The sequence below is a fragment of the Onychomys torridus genome, chromosome 3 (assembly GCF_903995425.1).
Source record: "Onychomys torridus chromosome 3, mOncTor1.1, whole genome shotgun sequence".
Lineage (NCBI taxonomy): Eukaryota > Metazoa > Chordata > Mammalia > Rodentia > Cricetidae > Onychomys > Onychomys torridus.
This window is the reverse complement of record NC_050445.1, coordinates 114207230-114230719: the sequence shown is the minus strand read 5'-3', so window position 1 is coordinate 114230719 and position 23490 is coordinate 114207230. Positions and strand designations below refer to the sequence as shown.

General features: G+C 39.0%; 1 protein-coding gene across 3 annotated transcripts in view; it reads left to right on the top strand.

The window, feature by feature from the left end:
• Alms1 (ALMS1 centrosome and basal body associated protein) overlaps positions 1-23490 on the top strand; it is a 111378-nt gene that overhangs the window by 8518 nt on the left and 79370 nt on the right. For all 3 annotated transcript variants that reach the window (XR_004944468.1, XM_036180616.1, XM_036180615.1), the window contains exons 2-7: positions 1653-1766; positions 3110-3305; positions 8301-8418; positions 10041-11011; positions 11856-11974; positions 16904-17063. Coding sequence is in view for 2 of the 3 variants with exons in the window: in XM_036180616.1 (XP_036036509.1) it covers positions 1653-1766; positions 3110-3305; positions 8301-8418; positions 10041-11011; positions 11856-11974; positions 16904-17063 (1678 nt within the window). In the remaining variant the exon portion in view is untranslated. The remainder of the gene's footprint in view (positions 1-1652; positions 1767-3109; positions 3306-8300; positions 8419-10040; positions 11012-11855; positions 11975-16903; positions 17064-23490) is intronic.

Sequence of the window (23490 nt, the reverse complement as noted above, 5' to 3'; positions counted from 1 at the left end):
ATATATACTTTTTCTTATATTAGGTATAACTTTTTTCCTTTTTTCTTTTTATTAAAATAGGAAGGGGAAAAAAGAAAATAGTCAAAACAGGTTAAAGGAATTCTTCCTATGTATAGGTCTGAGGGAGGGGAAGGATATGTTTTAATTATAAACATTGCTTATTATCTTGTTGGGGAAGTTTTATCAAAAGTACTGGTTTATAGCTGAGGAAAGAACTTGAAGTGATTAAAATAGGTCACCTTATATTTTGGCCTTAAGCATGGTTTTGTTGAGATATATCTCAGAAAAGGTAAATTCTTCTACACAGGTGATCCTCACAGTGGTTTTGGTTTTGTTGTTGTTGTTGTTTCTTTTCTTTTTTTAATTGTGTTTAAATTCTGGTCCCTGAGCCAGTGAGGCATTTGAACCTGGAGGGAGTGGTCGTGTCTTGGTGGTGGCATTCCCTCCCAACATCCCCTTAAATTTCCTTGTTTCTTCTCATGCTATACGCTGATTTAAGCTCCTGAGATTAGAGTTAACTTCATTGCTGTAAGAGCAGTAAGATTAGAAAGTAGACAATTTGCATTTTTCCTGGCTGCTTTTACTGTAGGTATAGAAGATTTAGGAAATGGAAATGTTTAGTGAAAAGTGTGTTTGGGCCTAACTGGTTAACCTTAAGACCTCGATTAATTTTAGGTGAACATAAATAACAATTTGAATAGTGATTATGAAGAGAGAGAGAGTCTGTTGTGTGAACTTTTGCTGGGGAGACATGAATAAACATTTAATGATTCCAGATAGGGAGTCATTGATAAACCAAAGTAACTATTCCAAGTCCAGCTTTGTGAGCAAATGCATTTATTGAGCTTACAGGAGCGTGAGATCAGAGAGGGTCATATGAAGAGTAGTACTCAAGGCCCTTAAGAAGGAGTACACTCAGGTGTACTTTGGGTATTCTCTTATTTTAATTATTAGATTAGGTCATATGTATTTTTCCTATTGCACATGTCCCTTCCCGTAATGCATCTGATTTGATTCATATGCATGCCCAATTATACATAAGCGTAAGATTATAAATAGCCATTTTCCAAGAAAATACACTGGAACAACATGGTTTGTCTTAGTGTACATGCACCCCAAACCAGTTCAGGCCAGATACATTGGGATTATTCTTAAAATGGTCTAAATTTAATTGTTGTTGTGTCAGAGAAGCTATGCTATTGTTCAGAGTGAAGTGTACACGAAGCCCAATGTAGGTGGAGAGCGGAGGGGTTCTGAGGTTGTTAACTACATTGTTTGGAGAGGGATGTGTGTGCATAGTACATGCACGTGAAGGAACTAGGCTGTCAAGTGCATTATTACACAGGTGTGTGTGTGTACACAAGCCAAACTAAATAGGGTCCCAAGCTACTAAACTGTTTCCTATGTTTGTCTGCCTTATAATGCCTTTGCCTACATCCTCCTATGAAGGAAAGTCAACAGGCCCAGTCTTGAGAGTCTCTTGTGGGTAGTTCAGCTGCTTCTGATGAAGTTGGTAATGCTGTTATGCTTGGAGAATAGCATTTTATAGCAACATGAAAGCATTTTATAGAGTGAAAAGTGTATTTGAGCATGGTTACTTTTGTATTGTACAGTCCCAGCGTTACTCAGCTTAAGTATGCTTTGATTTTCAGGTTGTTCCACTGTGGCAGCAATCCTCATATCAAGACAACTCTAGTGCAGAGTTTTCCAACTCCAGTACAGTGCCACTGGAAACAACAGTCCAGTGGAGTCCTGGGGAAGATGGGGTATGTCTGCAGCAAATTCTTTTTATCAGCAGCAGAGAAATGCTATAATATGAAGAATGTGAAAATGTGAATCACTTTACTATTTCAGTGTTCTAATAGGACTACATAATTTTATGTAGAACAGAAAACTCGTCCCTGCTTTTTTGATCTCAATAGTCTACATTTTTCAAAAGTATTGTAAAGTGTTTTTGTGTATTTGCATTATCTCATGGGATATTTAACATACAAGTTGAAACATTATGGTCATTTCCTGACCATAAATAGAATATTTTAAAAGGAAAAGTGTCTATTTCCTTTTTTCTTTCTTTCTTTCTTTCTTTCTTTCTTTCTTTCTTTCTTTCTTTCTTTCTTTCTTTCTTCTTTTTTTTTTTAAGACAAGGTTTCTCTGTGTAGCCCTGGCTGTCCTGGAACTTGCTCTGTAGACCAGGCTGGCTTCAAACTCACAAGGATCCTCCTGCCTCTTCCTCCTGAGTGCTGGGATTAAAGATGTGAGCCACCATTGCCCAGCTGTCTATTTCCATTTTTAAACAGCTAAGTTTATTGATTTGTACTTTCTATTTATATATTTATAATTTCTATTTATATATCTTCTATATAAATAAAATATAGAAAAGTGTTTTAGTTATACAATTTGTCAGATGAACTTTGAAAGATAGTTATATAAGTATCACTATGCTTGAGACATATAGCATTGCTATTATAGACAGAAGTTTCTGAATGCTGTTTAATCCTTGCCTTCTCCAGTCCCTTATCCTAAATCAAGCACCCTATAGTTGGTATCTCTGCTTTGCCTTTTTAGAATTATAGTGTGTGGACTTTTAAAATCTGATTTCTTTTCTTCTGAAATTAGCCCATGTTGCATGTATCAGCTCTTTAAATTTTCATTGTTTTTGAGTAAACATGACTTCATTTCTGATAAGTAAATACCTAGGAAGAGATCAGCTAAATTATATTATAATGATATATTTAACTTTACAAGAATATGCTAAATTATTTTGTGAAGTACCTGTCCCATTTTGCCCAGGGAATGCTATAGGTTTAGAAGTATTTGTTCATTTTTTGGTTTGTTTGTTTTTGCTTTTTTTAAATAACCACAGTATGGATTTGTCATGCAGTACCAGATGTATTGATTTTACAGTGAGAATGGAAACTATAACACAAGTGTCATGACTACTTGGTACTAGGAGATGGAAGGTAGTGTAGTAAGAAGAACATAGAAGGAACGTTTCCTTTTTTCCACTCTGGTGAGAACATTGTTAAAAGTGCTGAGTAGACAGTAGTCTGAGTGTAAATGTGTTGACTTACTGAATGACTGAGCATCTTTTCCTTTAAAATTGTTCCAGAGAGCAGAATCTTGGCACCATCTTCCTCAAGAAAGGGATTCTTCCCAAGCCTTGGGTACATCCCAGAGTGGGGCTGATGTGAGACTAGAAGGAACAAAAGCAATAAATTTCCCCTCTCCGAAGGAAGGCGACTTGGCTCAGTCAGAACGTCCAGTCATGGAACCAAAGCTAGATCTCTTCTGTTCTTCATTGCTAGGTAATGCCTTTGTATTTTTTTTTTTAATCTTTTATTTTATTTCATGTGTATGGGTGTTTTACCTGCATCTATGTTTGTGTACCATTTTTGTGTCTGGTGCCCATGGCAGCCAGAAGAGGATGTCTGACTCCTAGGATCTGGAATTATGGTGTTGGGATTCAAACTCAGATTCTCTTGAAGGGCAGCCAGTGCTCTTAACCACCAAGCTTTCTCTCCAGCCCCACTGCCTTTTTGTCTAACCAGAGGTAATAGCTTATATTTCTAAAAACTCTGTGTGAGGGTGTGCAGGGTGGGGAGGTGGGGGTGTGTGTGTGGGTACTTCTAGCCTTGCTCCCAACTAAATCCGTTTTAGTTGAGGATCTCTGTAGAGCTATACTAAAAAAAAAAAAAAAAAAAAAAAAAAAAAAAAAAAAAGCTGGTTCTAGTTTTTCACACTGGCTTGTTGGCTTAGCTGTATTAAATATGCATTTTAGTATGCTCCATTATTCTAGAAGGCTAAAAGGAGGTCATTCCCATTCTAATGGGTATGTGTAGCAGAAGTTTTTCTGTGTCTCTCCTGGTCCGCAGCCGCTTAGATCCAAGTAAAAACAGAGGCTTATATTAATTAAAACTGCTTCGCCATTAGCTCAGGCTAACTACTGACTAGCTCTTATACTTAAATTCCTAGAATTCTCCTTGTCTCCTTATCTCACCTATACTTCCTGCCAATCAGTGTTTTATTAAACCAGTGTATAAAAGCATTATTATTCTACAGCAGGTTTGTGTCTGTAGCCTTCCATAGCACAGTTGCTCTTGGGAAAATCACATATTGTCTTTGATTGGCGTTCCCTCATCAGTGGAGACTCAATGTTTCCTGACACATAAGTGTCTCTATGTCTTAGTTTGCTCTCTGTTGCTTTGGTCATGATCACGATGAAAAACAACTTAGGGAGGATTTAGCTTACATATCCCAGATCATAGCCCATTGAGAGAAGCCAAGGCAAGGCCCCAGAACCTGGAGCAGAAACCAGGGAGGAACATTGTTTACTGGCTTGTTCCCCGTGGCTTGCTCAGCCTGCTTTCCTTTCTTCTTTTCTTTTCTTTTTTCCAGCATGCCTTTTCTTTCTTTCTTTCTTTCTTTCTTTCTTTCTTTCTTTCTTTCTTTCTTTCTTTCTTTCTTTCTTCCTTCCTTCCTTCCTTCCTTCCTTCCTTCCTTCCTTCCTTCCTTTCTTCTCTCTCTCTCTCTCTCTCTCTCTCTCTCTCTCTCTCTCTCTGTCTCTTGAGATGAGGATTGAACCCAGGGTCTTGCGTTTGCTAGGCAAGCACTCTACCACTGAGCTAAATCCCCAACCCCCATTTTAAAAAAATACAACCAGGACCACTTGCCTACAGTTGGCACCACCCACAGTGGGCTCAGCCCTTCCATGTCAATCATTGATCATGAAAGCCATCTGATGGAGGCAGTTTCTCAACTAAGATTCTTATTTTCCCAGATATGTCTAGGTTTGTTTATATTTACCTTATTTGATTCTTAGAGTCATTCTAAGCCTTTGTTATCCTCAGCTTTGAGAACAAAACAATTAAGATGAAGAAATTGAGTCATTTCTTTGAGATAGGTTTTACTGTTTTTTGTTTGTTTTTGTTTTTGTTTTTAAGTGTAGAATGGCTTTCTTAGCTCTCTACCAAAGATAAACTTCAAGTACCTTTCAAATCAAGGGATTTAACCATGAAGATGGTTTTATAGAATTTTGTAGAGAAGCAGACTAGGACCCAGTTGAGCTTATTCTTTTCAAAACAAGTTAATGTGCAAGCCAGGATGCTAGTGTGTTGTTACTTGATGGAACCGTTAAAGTCAATTGTAGGTTTCCCTTTGGAGAAAGGTGTTGACTTCTGTAGTAGTTTGAATATAATTGACCCCCAAAAACCCATAGGGAGTGGCACTATTAGGTGTAGCTTTGTTGGGGTAGGTATGGTCTTGTTGGAAGAAGTGTGTCACTGTGGGGGGTGTTATTTGAGGTCTCATATATGCCCAAGCCACGCCTAGTGTCTTTTACTTCCTGTTGACTACAAGATGTAGGACTCTCAGCTACTTCTCCAGCACCATGTTTACCTGCATGCTGCAGTGTCCCACCATGATGATAATGGACTGAATCTCTGAACTGTAAACCACCCAATTAAATTTTTTCCTTTCTAAGAGTTGCCATAGTCTCTTCACATGTATGTGAAAGAATTGCATGTGTCTTTTCATAGCAATAAAACCCTAAAACAGGAGTTGTTACTAAGGACTAAGGTATTATTGTGATAAGCCTGACTTTGCTTTTGTTTGAATATGGGCCTTGGAACTGTGGATTAGAAAAGCAGTTGGATGTTTTAAGTACTGCTTACTGGGCCATCCTAGTAGGAATATGGAAGACAGTGGTGCTGGGTGTGATTTAACTGTGGGTACCCGGCTCAAGAGGTTTCAGAGAAGAGTGTTAGTATGTGGCCCAGAGACCAGTCTTGGGATATTTTGGTGAAGAATGTGGCTGCTTTTTGCCCTTGTCTGAGTCTGTCTGAGGCTAAAGTGAAGAGATTTGGTTAATTTCATTGACAGAGGAAATCTCATAACAGCCTAGTATAGACTCTGTCATGTAGTTTATTCAGTGGTAACTCTAATGAAGATTTATAATGAAAAAGAGTAAGCTGAGTAGGATAAAATAAAAAATGTAAAATTTGAGGGGAAAGGAGCACCAGGAAGTAGAATGGAGCTAAATCCTGTGTTCAAAGAGATAAAGAAATGGAATAAAGGGAGTCCTGAGCTCAGGGAAGATCCCACCCAGCTAAACTTCCAATTTGTGAAAAGGGATTAAAGAAAAGCTTAGAGCTGGGTGTGGTGGTTCAAGCCTTAATCCCAACACTCCAGAGGCAGAGGCTGGTAGATCTCTGAATTTGAGGCCAGCCTGGTCTGCACAGCAAATTCCAGAATAGCCAAGCTTAGGCAATGAAGAATACCATTGAAAACAGAAAGCTGGTAAAGATGAAATTGAAAGGTCTCTGAGTTTAAGGCCATTGTGGTCTACAGATCCAGTTTCAGGACAGGCAGGCTTAGGCAGTAAAGGAAATCATTGAAAACAGAAAGCTGGTGAAGATGTTATAATAGAACAGGAGGATCCTGTTCTAGCCCCAGCAAGCAGCAGAACTTGGTATCTTCAGCTATGTGCTTCTGGCTTTAGAGTCAAGGATAGAAGAAAGGGGTTATGGAATTGGCACCTATACCTAAGGAAAGCTCCTGAGGCCAGGTATGTGTCAGGGATGTTCTTGAATGGAGGCCCAGAGAGGCCATTGTGTGAAGCTGTGAAGTTGTGATGTTGAAGCCTGGATTGTTTGTAGTCAGTGCTCTATCAGTTTATCAAAACTGCACTTATTAATACTAAACTCTGAACCTCCGAAGTTGCATCCAATACCTGTTTATCCTGTACCAAGAAATCTGTGAATGAGGCACATCTGTCTGTACTTTTAACAGGAAACTTAACTAATGAACTAATGAGCTACAAAGGTGCTAGCCTTGGGGCTGGGGGTGGGGAGAGCTGTTAAAGGGGCAAGTCTGTCAGTACTGTAGTCATCAAATGCCATCAGATCTGAGAAGTGGTGGTGCAAGCCTCACATTTAGGCAGAAGTGAGACCACCACCACCAACCAACAAAGAATTACTTAAGATGGAAGGAAACCATGGTGTTTTTTCTTTAAAGCAAGTTTTCATGCTTTTTAGGTAGCATACCTATTTTATATATTTCAGAACTAGAACTCCAAAGAGTATTTGTTTTTGTGATATCTTCTCATAGTAGAGCTTAAACAGAAGATTTAAGGAATGTTTATTTAAAACAGGCCACACTGTTACTTGTATATTAACATTGTACATAGTTTTCTAGACAGCTATTTTGTAAAACAAAAATATATTTTAGAAGGCAGGTCTTGTTATAATATTATTTTGAATATAATTTTGATCCTCATCACCTAAGAGCCCTTGACTTTGATGGAATGGTATCCTGTAGCTGGAGAGCTTTTCTCCAGGTCCCATTAAGCCCCAGCAGTCCAGTAGCCCACTTATAAAATGAACACATAGACACTTATATTATTTAAACTGCTTGGCCATTAGCTCAGGCCTGCCATTGTCAAGCTCTTACTCTTATATTTAGTCCATTTCTATTAATCTATACTTGGCTTGTGGCTTACCTGTACCTTACATCTCGCTTGTCATGGCGGTGGCTGGTAGGTCCCTCTTCTTCTGCCTCCCACTTTCCACTATTCTCTTCTCTGCTTGTCCCACATATACTTCCTGCTTGTCCTACCTATACTCCTTGCCTGGCTACTGGCCAATCAATGTTTTATTTTAATCAATCAGAGCAACACATTTGACATACTTGAACATCCCACAGCAGTATACGTTTTTATATTACTTAAGATTGAGGGGCCAGCAAGATGAATTAGTAGACAAAGACATCTGCTGCCAGACCTGATCTAAGTTTGATCCCTGGGACCTACATAATGGAAAGAGAGAAATGATTACTGCAATTTGTCTCCTGATTGCCATTTGAGCATTATTGCATGGTCACATCTACCCACCCACCTAACCACTCACACAATAAAAATGTAATAAAAAGAGACATGCTTTAATTGTTAACAAACACCTAAATTGTATAGTAATTTGCAAAGAAGTCAGAATTCTGGCATTTACCCTTACATATAAAATTATTTAATAATATTAAATTTTGTAATCATGTTCTCTCACCTATAAGGTAGCTTTAGTAAATGGTACTTATTATTAAAGTTGTCATGAATTAATGAAATACTGTATGCTAAATGCTTGGGCTTTTTCAGGTGCCATAGATGGTTGCTGCTGTTGTAATTATTATTGTAATGATTGTAGAATCTTCCAGGTAGTAGCATGTTTAGATGCTTTAAAGTATTGTAATTGTATGAGTACACCAAACACTGAACTTCTTGAATTCTCAGCTTTTTTACATTTGAAATTTTGCAGTCATACAGGATAACTTTGCTGGTCCTGATTTGCCTTTGCTGACATGTTTAACACAAGACCAGGAATTTGAGTCTGATTCCTTGTTTCAACAAAGTGAACAAGAATTTGCACCTTTGAGGTAGGGTGATTCATTTTTTTGCCTTCTAAACTTTCTATTCTTATTGTAAGTTGTTATTAGTATTAATGGCTTCAATTTAAAGTGGGATGGGAGTAGGGGTTAGGTATTCCTATTCCATTTTGGTATTAAATTGGTGCAGTGTTTTGCATGCAGAGATGTACCAGGTGACTGCAGGTCATTTAGAAATGATGTATGGTTTGTGTAGTACTTTAGGCATACTCCGTACTCTGAGTTTCCTTATTCTAAATCTCTCTATTTGCTGCCACTGTCCTCCCCCGCCAATCCTACCTTAATTCTTCAAAGAAAGCAGTCATTTCTAGGATATTGATTGGTCTGTACTTTCATTTTGCTCAGCTGTTATTGAATCAGTCTTGTTAGCTTTCTTTCTCTCTCTCTCTCTCTCTCTCTCTCTCTCTCTCTCTCTCTCTTTCTTTCTTTTTTTCCTTTTTTGGTTTTTTTGAGACAGGGTTTCCCTGTGTAGCTTTGCGCCTTTCCTGGAACTCACTCTGTAGACCAGGCTGGCTTCGAACTCACAGAGATCCACCTGGCTCTGCCTCCCAGTTCTGGCATTAAAGGCGTGCGCCACCACCGCCCAGCGTTAGCTTTCTTTATACTATGTGCAAATATCAAGTAAGATTTTTATAATAAATTTCAAATGATGTCTTTTAGAACATTCCAAATGGAAGGATGTTCTGTAATTCTCCAAAACCTACTTAGAATTGTCCAAGGCTTTGTTTTCAGTTAGAACGGAAAGAAAACTCTACCTTAAACTCAAAACTCTAGGTATTTAGAAAGTAAACTTGTATACCCTCTGCCATTATACTGTGTATTGCTTTAGGATCACATTGCAAAGTTCTCTGTTAACATTAGATTATCAAAGTGATTAAGCTATGTGGTATTTTGGGAGTAGACCATAAGCATAATAATAACTGACCAGTAAGCGGAGAAATGCAAGTTAGATGAACATAATTCATAGTAGGTAGCATGTGTTTAAAATAGTAAACCTTATTAAAATGTTATTTCAAACTTTAAAACTTTTTTTTGTAATATTCAAATAGATTGTTTTAGAGAATGTCGAGGCAATATCAGTTTCAATAGTTGCAAAATTTTCTTTGTTTAATCTTTAACTGCCTGGTAGGCATTGAAGATTAGAACTTTTTTGTTTGTTTGTTGGTTTGTTTTGTATTGTTTTTTGAGACAGGGTTTCTCTATGTAGCCTTGGCTGTCCTGAAATTGGCCAAGATGGCCTTGAATTCTGTTTCCTGAGTGCTGGGATTAAAGGCATGCACTACCACTGCTTGGCAAGAAAGCACTTTCAAGTAAACCTGAACTGGATTTGTATTTTTTTGTTAGTATTAAAAATTAGCCGGGCGGTGGTGGCGCATGCCTGTAATCCCAGCACTCGGGAGGCAGAGGCAGGTGGATCTCTGTGAGTTCGAGGCCAGCCTGTTCTGCAGAGCAAGTCCAGGACAGGCTCCACAGCTACAAAACCCTGTCTCGAAAAAAACAAAAACAAACAAACAAAAAAACCAAAAAACCCCACAATAAATAAATAAATAAACAAATAAATAAATAAAAAGTATTAAGGTGCTAATTATTTCTTTATAATTTTATATTTTCAGAGGGATTCCTGATAAGTCGGAAGATACTGAATGGCTTGCTCGGCCATCAGAAGTTAGTGAAGCTTTATTCCAGGCCACCTCAGAAACATCTTCAGACTTAGTTAACAGTTGCCTTAGTATATCTCAACATCCACTTACAGGTAGCACAACTTTTGGGTCTCAGCACTCTCTTTTCCTGTCTGAACAAGACAATAATGGAGAGAATGCACCATCTAATGTTCCTGATGAACTGAAAGACCCGAAGGACTCTGATCATTATGATGCCCTGCTTTCATATATGTCATGGCAGACAGAAAAAGATACTCAGCAGCCAGAAGGCAACTTGGCTGATAAAGACCAAGTTTCCACTTCAACTTTATCTGATGTTAGTGATGAAAGCATAGGTGCTAAAATCCACAACGATTTTGATTCTGTTTGTTCACATATTCAGTATTGGAAACAGGAAGCCTTCCAACAGACAGAAGCGTGTCTGGCTAGTAAGGACCAGGCTTCCTTCCCATGTGAAGTTATTCCTCCTTCTCCTGATAAAACGTCCTATTCTTTCCTGCGGTGCATGTTGGAAAGAGGAAAAGGGGATCCTCTTACCTCTGTTAACCATCGTGAGAGTGTTTGTTTAAGGACTCCAAGCGAGGATGATATGAGTCCAAAGATGGATCCTTTGGAGAGCTTTGGAGGAAATGAAGATCTGCAGAAAGAATTATCTCAATTTTTTAAGCAAAAGCAGAGTAGAAATATTTTGGTATCATCTCAGGTGCATGCCAAATCTCCTGAGATAAAGTTTATTGGGATGGTTGCCGTCCCTGATAGTCATGAACAAGTTTCAGAAGCACATATACTCTCCAGAGGACTTGAAATCTCTAAGCTGGAGGCTTCTGATGGTCCCCTTCAGACAGTTAAATCCAACTTGGATGAGACAGCAGAACAACTGTATTTTCAAGAGGAAAGAAACCAAAAGGCAGCTTCTACTTTTGGTGAGAAAAATGTTGATGCTACTGAAAATGTAGCCTTTGAGGCAGTTATTGCCTCAATTGAGCCTTCCAAGCAAGAGAGTCCTGTAAGTGAAATCCAAACTGACATCAATAAGCCATTAGCAGATGACAGCCAAGAGAGAGAACCCCCAAAACCAGATCTTCCCCCATTAAATTATAATGATGAAAACTCTTTCATGGATAAGCTTAAGCATCCAAAATACCAGTCTACTCCTGGGGTGTTTGAACCAGCAGCCTCAAAACCATTGTTGCATAAAGAAGATGATGGTGGTAGCTCCCTATCCTGGGATCCAGATTTAAAGTCACCCCCTAATGCTCCTCAGAACATGCTCAGTAAGCCTCTTTCTGTTATTCCAGGGCTTAAGTCATCTCCTTTAAGTGAAAAAGCTTACAACTGGGCTGTTAGTCTTGGGGAAACACAGTCACCTTCATTTCAGTATGATATAAGCAATCTTGACCTTGCAGAGAAGGTAGGATCTTCAAACATTATTTTTACAATGAAAGTATCAGCTTCAGATTCTTGGGTATTACAAGATTTAAAGTAGTAGACCTCTGAAGAAGTTGCAGATTCCTCAGACTATAATTTGGGTAAGGATATAAACTATAGTCACCCTGTTGAAGGTTCTGTCTTCTCCTGTATGGAACAGCTTGTCAGCAAACTTGGCAGCATGTGATGCAAGTCTCACTTTGCTTTAACACTGACTGGTGATGCATCACTGAGTACAGTGAGCTAAGAGTTATGCTGGTAGCTGAAGAAGGCCAAGCTGAGTCTAGTTTCATTGTGTATACAGTTATGCAACATGACTTTTTTTTTTTTTTTTGATAGAAGTCCTGCAGGAGAAGGCTGAGTCTGGCATCGTTACTCTGTATGGTGATGTTGAGTACTCCAGCCTATATAAAACTGCTGATGTACACAGTGAAAAAGTTGCTGAATTGCAAAAGAAGGTGAGATACAGTGAAATGGTAGTTGTAGAAATATGATCTTTTTCAGTATTAATTCAGGAAATGGTGTTTGTTTTTTACTTTTTACAATTTCCCAGACATGGGATCTACAAGGCTTAATTGGTAAGTACTTGGAACTCTGCAGATTTAGAGACAATGTTTGATGATCTTTGTGACAGCTCCTTGTTTTGGCTACCTACTTCACAACTGTCATCTGAGAAGAGCCATTTTGAAAAGCCTGTAAGTTACTCTACTTGACACTTTTTATGGATAGGTAAAGGAATATTTTAGTTGAAAAGAAAAGTGAAAGTCAAAGGCTCATTTATCTTTTGATACCAATTCTGACTCACAGTGTGGTCTTCAATTCATACCCAGGACTATGATCTACTAAGTGCTGACAGAAAGATTGTTTCATAGACCATGACAATGAGTTTTGGTATTTCCAAACAGGGTTTCTTTGTATAGTCTTGGCTGTCCTGGAACTTGCTCTATAGACCAGGCTGGCCTCAAATTCACAGAGATCTGCCTGCCTCTGCCTCCCGAGTGCTGGGATTAAAGGCACGCACCATTAGTGCCTGGCTTCACTTCCTGAGTTTTATGGTGTCCTTAGAAAAGGACGTCTTTTGGAGGTCTAGGCTTTTTATCTGTTTTTTTTTTTGTTTTTTGTTTTTTTTTGTTTTCTTTTTTTTAAAATTTGAGACAAGGTGTCTATATGTAGTCCTGGCTGTTCTGGAGTGTGTTCTGTAGACCAGACTGGCCTTGAACTTAGAGAGCTCTCCTTCCTCTGCCTCTCAAGTGCTGGGATTGAAGATGTCCACCACCACACTGGGCCCTCCAGGCTTTTTATCTTGAGGTATCTTTTTTATGTTGGGCCAGCAAGAATCTTTGGAACATGTGAAAACTAGACATATTCATGAGGACATTCAATTGTGCTTTCCCTCTTTTCTTTAGTGTACCAACCTTGAGATACTCAAGTATTTCTGTTTAGAAGTTCTTGAAAATTTTGAGTTTAGGCATTTAAGAAAATGTGAAGCATCATTGTTTTCCTGGGAAGAATACTGCAGTGCTTAGAATCCAAACCAGTCAGTCTTTCTTTTTTTCTTTCTTTCTTTCTTTTTTTTTTTTTCCCCTGAGACAGGGTTTCTCTGTGTAGCTTTTCCTGGATCTCGTTCTGTAGACCATGATGACCTTGAACTCACATAGATCCGCCTGGCTCTGCCTCCCGAGTGTTGGGATTGCCAGCCAGTCAGTCTTTCTGAAGGGATTTAACTGCCTCCTTCTCTTAGGAACTGCCTAAGCTTGTACCCCTGCAACCCCAAATCTGTTTATGCCACTGTTATCATGTGTCTGTACTAGAAAATGGTGACTCTAGGGACTTATTAAAATGCTTTGTAAGGCTTCATTTGCTTGGATCTTTGGACCATCTTGGCTTTCAATTTCCTTGAGTCCCACCCTTGTTTGTGTGGTGCTGTCTGTACCAAACTGGGTCTCACTTGTGATGTGTCCTTGTATCTTGTTCAGGTTTAGAAGTTGATGTGAGAAGATGAACAAAGAAAGCATGAAGGGTTTTCCTTTTATGTATAGGTTGTTGACTATGTAAGAAAATTTTATGGGGTCAATTTTGTTTTCTTTAATATTCTAAAATAGACATTGTTTGAATTTTCGATATGATGAGAGTGGGGATAGAAATAATGGCTGGCAGTCTGCTCAAGTGCAGTGCCAAGAGCTTCACAGGTACACAGTAGTTCACTTAGTCTGTCCTCTCAAACTGGATTAATGTGGGTTATTTTCATCCACACTTCTAGGATCATGATTCAGTATATAAGGATACCAATAGGAAAGTAACCTCATTATGTTATTAACTATTGTATGATGAACTGCCTTCTACCTAACCACTAACCCTCTCCTCAAGAGGTCTAGTTTTCTAACTGGGCAGTGGTGGCACACACCTTTAATCTCAGCACTTGGGAGTTAGAGGCAGGCAGATCTCTTGAGTTCGAGGCAAGCCTGGTCTACAAAGTGAGTTCCAGGACAGCCAGGGCTACACAGAGAAACTCTGTCTTGAAACAAACAAACAAACAAACAACAACAACAAAAAGATCTAGTTTTTTTGGATTGCTATCAATTGTACTTTTAGATGATAATGTTTTCTGAGTTAGGCCCTTTATGATATCTTACATGAATTTTTTTAAAAAAAGAAACATTATGTTCACCTCAAATGCAGTTTGTTTATATTAAGAGAGCTCTTGCTTTCCCCCAAATCAGACTGATCCTACAGACTCTGCTTCTGTAAAGAATGTTAGCATTTCTCAAGTTTCTTCCTCGTCTTTATTCTCTTTTCATTGGTGATTCAAATAGGTATTTCCAGAGGACCTAAGTTCAGTTCCCAGCACCCATATCAGGTAACTTACAACTACCTATAACCAAAACTCCAGGGGACCCAGCACCCTCCTCTGACCTCTGAGGGCACCTGTCTCCATGGAACAAACATACATACATAAACATAAACAAGTAAATAAAATAAATCTTAAAAAGATGATAGTTAAGGGGCTGAAGACCTAGCTTAGTGATAGAGCATTTTCCTAGCATGTCCAAGACCCTGGGCTTATTCCTCAGCACTGCACACACAAACTTAAAAAATGGGAAATAAATCTTAACATTTTCCTCTTGGTTCCTCTCATTTTCAAATAGTTCCCTCAGATCTGTTGTTCTGTTAAATACTTCTCATCCTTTTCATTCTACATTATTCTCTTCATTTGGCTATAGCCAACAGGTCACAAAGTTATATATATTTTCTTTGATATTACCTGCTCTAATAGTTCTTTAGATTTGAAGGCTTGATAATAGCACACTTTTATTGGAGTTAGGATTGTAAGACTTTTCTTCTTTTATTTGGAAGCAGTGGAAGAAGACTAATACACTCTCTTGATCCACCTACATCTCCCCCTTACTCTTCCTTCCTCCCGCAAGCTATACTAAAAAAATCTTTAAGAGTGGGATTCTTGTCTGAAAAATTTTGGGCTTCTCAGGGTTGGGGATTTAGCTCAGTGGTAGAACACTTGCCTAGCAAGCACAAGGCCCTGAGTTTAGTCCTCAGCTCCGGAAAAAAAAAAAGAAAAAAAATTTTTGAGTTTCTCAGCACTTATATTTTGGATTACATATTTATTTGATCTAGAGAACCACTCTGTATTTTAGTCTGTTTTCTGTCATCTCTAGCAGCTCCCTATCCTACTCTCCTGTTCTCACCAGTTAGGACAGTGAAAAATGTTTCCTGACACCATTAGATTTCTCTTTGCAAGGCACAGGACTTCCCCAAAAGAGAGCTACTAGGCTTAGAAAAGTGTTTAGGGAAATAGAGGTAGAATATTAATTCATAAACCTGGTTGCCAACTTCTTGAGAACTGGAACCCCAACAAACAAGAAATATGATAAGTAGTGTATGTCTGTAATCCCTGCACATGAGAGGTGGAGACAGGAGGATCAGGAGTTAAAAGCCAGCTATGTAGGAGGAGTGTTAGGTCAACCTGGGCTACATGAGAGTCTGCCTCCATATGTCCCGAGTCTAAATAAGTAAATAAGCAGACATAAATACATACATACATGAAATTATGCTAATGTTTATTTTTTTTATTCCTTTCTGAGAGGGCATGACTAGACTAATCTTTTATAAACCTGATAGTGCTGTATGTTTTTACCTAAGTATCCTATGAATTCAGTGGAGATTTATGCATGTTTATGCTTTTATGCCACTAGTTACAGATATGCAGTACTATATAAGGCAGCATTCTATTTTTTTTTTTTTTTTTTTTTTTTTTTGGTTTTTCAAGACAGGGTTTCTCTGTGTAGCTTTGCGCCTTTCCTGGGACTCACTTGGTAGCCCAGGCTGGCCTCGAACTCACAGAGATCCGCCTGGCTCTGCCTCCCGAGTGCTGGGATTAAAGGCATGCTCCATCACTGCCCGGCTTAAGGCAGCATTCTAAACCACAGAACCATCAGTGGTGTCTTTACCAGACAAAATATGATCTGTATATGAACTCAAACGCCTGAGAATATGAGTCTCACCCTGTCACTAGACTGGCCCAGATCTCACTGTTAGCTTCCACTGGCCTCAAACTTGTGATCCTTTTGCCTCAGTCTTCTAAGATTTCAGGCATATGCCACCACACTTGGGGAGAATATGACTGTAAGTAACTGGTACAACTCCCCTGTGTTGGGCTGGGGAGGTAGGTCATTGGTGAAGAGTACTTGTTGTTCTTTTAAAGATGTACTTTAGGGCTGGAGAGATGGCTCAAAGGTTAAGAGCACTGACTGCTCTTCCAGAGGTCCTGAGTTCAATTCCCAGCAACCACATGGTGGCTCATAACCATCTGTAATGAGATCTGATGCCCTTTCTGTATACATAATAAAATAAATAAATCTAAAAAAAATGTACTTTATTTTGTGTGTGAATGTTTTGCCTGCGTGTATATCTGTGCACGACATTTATGCAGTGCCCTTGGAAACCAGAAGAGGGTATTACATCCTCAAAGACTAGAGTCAGACAGTTGTGAGCTGCCATATGGGTGCTGGGAATTGAACTCAGATCCTCTGGAAGAGAGCTGGTACTCTTAACTGCTGCAACATCTCTCCAGCCCCAACTTGTTCTTGAAGAAGACCCAGGTTCTATTTCCAGTATGTACATGGTGACTCATAATCATCTGTAACTCTCATCCCAGGGGATCCAACAACTTCCTTTGAACTCAGTACCAGATGCACATACATACGTGCAGGCAAAATACTCACACATGTAAAATGAAACGAAGTTAAAGTTTAAATAAAATAAAAATTATTAAAACCTCTTTAGTGTTTATTTTTATAATAACGAGGTTTGTTCTTTAGTCAAGTTAAATGTCGAATAAATCTTTTTTCTTCATTTCTTTTCTAATTTCATAGGTAGACCATTCTAATCTGGGCGTTAGCCAGCCTTTTCCATCTCCATTGCCTTCATTTGTTCCTCAAGAACCAACCAGTGAATCAAAATATTATTCCCCCCATCTCAGAATGTTGAGGGTATCTCCTGACACTCTGCCAACAGCTCCTGCACGGTCAGCAGGTATGTATGTTGAAAATGGAGGTGTTACATATCCTCCTTATATTTATCATGAATATTATCTTGCTATGTCTTTCTAGCAATTTAATGGATTAAGGGATCCCCAGTATTACCCTGTTAACACCATGGCCATCTTAGAACTCTCAGGTCACACTCCATAACTCAGGGAAGTCAGGGCAGGAACTCAAGGCAGGAACTGAAGCAGAAACCACAGAGGAAATGTGCTTACTGGCTGGCTCCTCCTGACTTGTTCTATTTTTTTTATTTTTATTTTAAAATTAATTTAATTTTGCATATCAGCCACAGATTACCCTGTCCTCCCTCCTCCCACCCCCCGGCCTTCTCCCCTAATTCACCCCTCATTCCCTCCTCCTCCAAGGCAGTCCCAGGACCATCTGCACAGTGGATAGCATCATCCACAATTGTCTGGGTGTTCCCTTCCCACATAAATCATTAATCAAGAAAGTGCCCCACAGCTTGCCTACACTCGGACCTTATGGGGGCATTTTCTCAGTTGAGGTTTCTTCCTTTCAGACCACTGTAGCTTGTGTTAAGTTGGCAAAAAATTAACCAATACACTAGATAATTGGTAAAACAGTATTTCTATATATACCTGTAAGGGTATCTGAGGAAGAGATTTGAATAAGTAGACCTAATAAGGAAGATGTGCCTTTCCATTGTGAGTCTATCTAATTGATTGAGACCTGGATTGAACAAAAGGGCACACTGGGACACCATTTTCTTGCCTTTGAACGTGAGAAACCAGAAACCAGGTTATTGACCTTTAGGCAGTTTCTCAGCCCTTACTTGTGGACTTAGTTACACCATTGGCATCACTGATTTTGAGACTTTTGGGCATGGAATAAGTAAGCCATACCATCAGCTGCCTTAGACTAATATCACAGAATCATTATCTCCAATCTCAATTTACTTCTGAGAATTATCTGCCAATCTTTTTGTTAGTCATTTCCATCTAGTTTTCCCTTCAATCTAAATTCTATTTTGTCGTCCCCCTCCTTTTTTTTTTTTTGAGACAGAGTCTCACTATGTAGTTCTGGCTGTCCTGGAACTCACTGTGTAGACCAGCCTGGCCCTGAGCTCACAGAGGTCTGCCTGCCTCTGCCCTGAGCTTTGGGATTAAAGGTATGTGCCATCATGCCTGGCAAGTTCTAAGTTTTCCTTTTCTATTATATGGAATACTTTGAGGACCATTATTGGTTCTTCTTTAAAGGTCTGGTAAGGGCTGGAGAGATGACTTAATGTTTAAAGAGCACTGACTATTATTATAGAGGGCCTGGGTTTGATTCCCAGCATCCACATGGTAGCTAACAACATCCAGAACTCCAGTTCACACCCTCTTCTGACCTCTGCAGGTACTGCATGTATGTCGTGCACAGACATACATTCAGGCAATACACCCATGTACATAAAGATAAATAATGGGGGCTGTAGAGATGGCTCAGAGGTTAAGAGCACTGACTGCTCTTCCAGAGGTCCTGAGTTCAATTCCCAGCACCCCACATGGTGGCTCATAACCATCTGTAATGAGATCTGACTCCCTCTTCTGTATACATAATAAATAAATAAATAAATCTTAAAAAAAAAAAAAAAACAAACAAACAATTGGGCGGTGGTGATGCACGCCTTTAATCCCAGCACTCAGGAGGCAGAGGCAGGCGGATCTCTGTGAGTTGGAGACCAGCCTGGGTTACAGAGTGAGTTCTAGGACAGGCTCCAAAACTATACAGAGAAACCCTGTCTCGAAAAACAAAACAAAACAAAAACAAACAAACAAAAAGATAAATAATGCTTAAAAAAAAATTCTGATAGAGAGCCAGAGCCAGAGAGATGGCTTGTGGGCAAAAGCACTTGCTGTACAAACTTGGGGTTTTATCCCTAGAGAGAACTGACTTTTGAATGTTGTCTTCTGACCTTGAATGCACAAGGTTACACTGGTGTCTCAGTCACTGTCCTATTGCTGTGCAAATGACCAAGGCAACTCTTATAAAGGAAGCATTTAACTGGGAGCCTGCTTACAGTTTCAGAGGGTTGGTCCATTATCATGACAGGGAGGAGTTGGAGTAATATCTGAGACATTTGTATCCTGACCCACAGGCAGAGAGAGACCCTGGACTTGGCATGGCCTTTTGAAACCTCAGAAGCCCACACCCAGTGACTCACTTCCTCTTAACAAGGCCACACTTTCTAATCCTCCTAATCCTTTCAAAGAGTTCCATTCCCTGGTAATTAAGCATTCTAATATATGAACTTATGGGGGCCATTCTTATTCAGACCACCACAACTAGTATTTGTGTGTGCACACACACACTAAGAAAATTAAATATTTAAAGTTTTAGAAAAGGTCCCATAGAATTCAGCAGTGACACTGTTAGTTATTTGGTGCTCTTACCCTGCAAGGAAACGTCACGAAACATGAAACACGATAAATCCACAGAAGAGTTTTTATTAAGATAGGAGAAAAGAGACAGACATGAACAGGCCTATAGGAAACACACGTGGTCAAGAGAAAGGGGTGAGAGAGACGGGTGCAAAAATGGCGCCAGCTTTATAAAGGGTGGGCCGTGCATGCGTACAGGAACGCATATGGCTACTCCATGCATGTGCATAGATTACATGGCTGCGCACGCTTTACACAACCATGCAAAGCCACGGAGTCCTAGTCACACGAGATGTTTTGTCCAGGAAATGGCTATTTTGAACTGGAAATAACTAGGTGGGAGTGTCTAGGTCCGCTGAGCATGCCCAACTATGTGGGCATGTTGTGACTTCATATCAGACACCATATGGGCCTGGATGTTTTTAGTTTGTGTGTGTGTGTGTGTGTGTGTATATATATATTTACTACATATATATACATATATATATTTACTACTTCAGACTCATTGCTTAAAGTATGGTCTGTTTATGGAAATAGTCTCGGGCTACTAAGGAGAGTATGCTTTGTGAAGCTTGGTAGGATGTTCAGTAGGAGTCTCCTAAAGTCCATTTAATGTTGTTTGGTTAACTATTATTATTTTTTTATTCTGATAACCTGTCTATTGGTGAGAGTGAAGTGTTGTTACTGTGTTGTTATTGTGTCAGAATTATGATAACGAGGGTTATCATTTTGCTTTTGTTGTTTGTCAGATTTGGTCCTTTTCTAGTCTTCATTTGAAAAAGTTACTCAACTAGCAGAGCTTAGTTTTAGACTATCACCTTATGAATCTGTTTATTTCTCTCTTCAGTATACAGGATTCCTTCAAGAATCTTCTCCAGTGCTGACTTAGCTGTGGCCATGAACTCCTTTGCTTTATGTTTACCATAGAAAGTTTCTTTTCATTTACGAAGGACAGCATTGCTGGTTATAGTAATCTTGGTTGGCAGTTACTGTGTCTCAGAGCTTCACATATTGTTACACGTTATCTAGGCTGTTAAAATTTATTGTGATAAATCTATTATTACTCTGGTAGGTTTGTCTTTGTGTGACTGGCACTTCTTTCATGTAGCTTTCAGTATTTTTTCTTTGATCTATATAGTTAATGATTTAATTACAATATGTCATGTCAACATTCCTTTTTGGTCTTGTCTGTTTGGTGTTTTAAATACTTCTTGTATCTGAATGACTACCTCTTTCTCTAGGGGGAGTTTTTCATTGAGTACATTTTTTTTTTCTGCCTTTAGACTGTACTTTTTCTGTGCCCATGATTGTTAATGTAGTCTTTCAGTAGTCTTATCTGTACTGTTTATATTTTATTTCTATTGTTGTCTGAATGTGCTCCTTCATTTACCTTGTCTTCAAGCCCCAATCCATTCCTTCGGTGTGAATTCCACAGTGTATTTGACTTACTTAGCTTTTTATTCCCAAAATTTCAATTTGATTTTTCAGTATTTCTATCTCTTTATTAACTTCATCTTTTATATTTTGTGTTGGCTTCCTTATTTTGGTTGGTTGGTTGCTTGTGTTGTCTTTGAATTCATTCAGGAGTTTGTTCATGTTTGTTTGATTTTGTTGAATATTCTTAAAATCTGTTTTTGGAATTCTTTGTCTTAGGTTTTTATCTACTTTATTTTCATTGGAATTTATTACTGTAGAAATGGGAAATTTTAGTGGAATCCCAGTCCCTTGATTTTTTTATGTTTCTTATATTTCTGTATTGGAACTTGGCATATGCAAAATTAGATGTGTTTATTCAATCACTTGTATTCTTTCAGTTCAAGTGTTTTCAATATTCATCTAGGACTAAGTTACTGTAATAGGATGAAGTGTGGTTTCTCTCTATAGGACTCAGTATCCATTACTCTTTGTAGCTTAACCTTTAGCACACATGTTCGGGTCACTGGGCATGATCTTTAGCACCTGCAAGGTGCTAAATACTACATGTAGAAGTAATTACAACTGATTGGTAACACTATTATGAAGATAAAAGAGTAGCCAAGGAAAAGCATCAAACCTTCAACTCTAATAAGTTTTGGGGAATAAAGGAACAAGGACAACATAATACACACTAAGATATTAGTTACTAACATTAGGAATAGAAAGAAAATAAGCAAAGTAAGACCAGAATTACAATAGAGAAAAATAGAAAAGTAAGTAGAAAGGTGGAACAATACAGAGCAAAGGAGGAGAATAAGGCAGCTCCAATGAAAGGTAGAATGGGAAGAGAAAGAGAAAAGAAATACAGTCAGGCAACCTCCTAGCACTCAGGAGGCTTAGTCAGGGAGACCCACAGCTCCAAACCACTCTGTGTGTTATGGGAGAGCCTTTCTCCAAAACAGAAATAAAGGGAGAGAAAGAAAAGGGGGCAGGACAAAGCTGATCTAAAAAAATTGTCAAGTAAGGCAAGTTTAAAAATGATTAAAAGAACAGGAGAAGTAAAAAATGAGTTAGAGTTGTATTTGAGCTGCTCTGTATGATTTAGTCAATGTGACTTAAACCAATCTCTATAAGAGGCCTATGGTAGGAAAGAAGGAAAAAGGCGGGGGGGGGGGGGGGGGGGGGGGGGGAGTCTCACTAACCTGACAATCCAAACATAAGCTGAACAGGGATGACACCAATGGACATACCAAACTTGGATGAGGAAAAGCCCATGAGGCCTCAACCCCAACAAAGAACTATAGGTAACTGAGGAAAGCTGGGGCAGTAGAGTTTGGTTCCAACAGTTGTCCAGTGTCAAATAGTCAGCTCTGAAGACATACATACAAGTAAATTATATGGACTGAGCAGGTTTTATTTAGGAATACACACACACACACGCACACGCACACACACACACACACACACACACACACACACACACACTCATGTAGTAACAACTAGTAAAAAAAGAGACCATGAGTTTGAAGGAGATTGGAGAAGGTGTATATGGAAGGAGTGAGAAGGGAGAAATGTAATTATATTATAACTTCAAAGATTAAAAAAATGGAGGAGGATTGAGTAAAAATAGAAATAAATATTAATTAGATAAAAATAACTGCTGGGTGGTGGTGATGCACACCTTTAATTCCAGCACTCAGGAGGCAGAGGCAGGTGGATCTCTGAGTTTGAGGCCAGCCTGGGCTACAGAGCGAGTTCTAAGACAGGCCTCAAAACTACACAGAGAAACCTTGTCTCAAAACACAACAACAAAAAACCAAAAGAAAGAAAGAAAACCAAAACTAAAGAGGACTGGTTTTTCCATCTCTCAGTTATGTCGCTTGTCTGGGTAGAGGTGCAGAGTCTGTCTGAATGCTTTCAGTCACTTGGTGTGGGTTACAGTATCTCTATCCTCAGGGCCATCATTTCCCCGATTTCATTTAATCTCTCTGATTCTGAGGAGAAAGAAACATTCTTTCAGGGCCAGTCTACTAAGATTTGATGCCCAAGAGCTGTATGTGAGCCTTCCATGACACTTAGAGTTTTTTAGCTTTGAAACCCCTGTTTGTAGCCCGTTTTTATTCTTAAACGCATTACTTTTTCTATAATTTTATTTGTTTTTATTTATGAATATAAATGTTTTGTATGCATGTTTGTATGTGCACCCTGTGCATACCTCATGTCCTCAGAGGCTAAGAGCATGTTAGATTCCCTGGAACTGGAGTTATGGACAGTTTTGAGCTGCCATTTGGCTGCTGGGAATTGAACCCAGACCCAGAGCCCTGCAAGAATAGCAGGTGCTCTTGGAACTGCTGAGCCATCTCTCCAACTCTCAGAAATGCATTGATCTATGCATTTAGGTGTGTTAGTGGTAATACACCTAACGACTGAGTTGGAATGATGAGTAAGCCCTTAGTCACCTGTAGAATGAAGTCTGGGATGGCATCTCATGTTGTTTGTGAGCAATGAGCACTTGCTTTATTAACTCAGGCCGAAGACTGCTTCAGGTCATCACATGCTGTTCTGTCCTCTAGGAAGAATTCTTGAACAAATCCTGACCAACTCTATAGTCTTGAT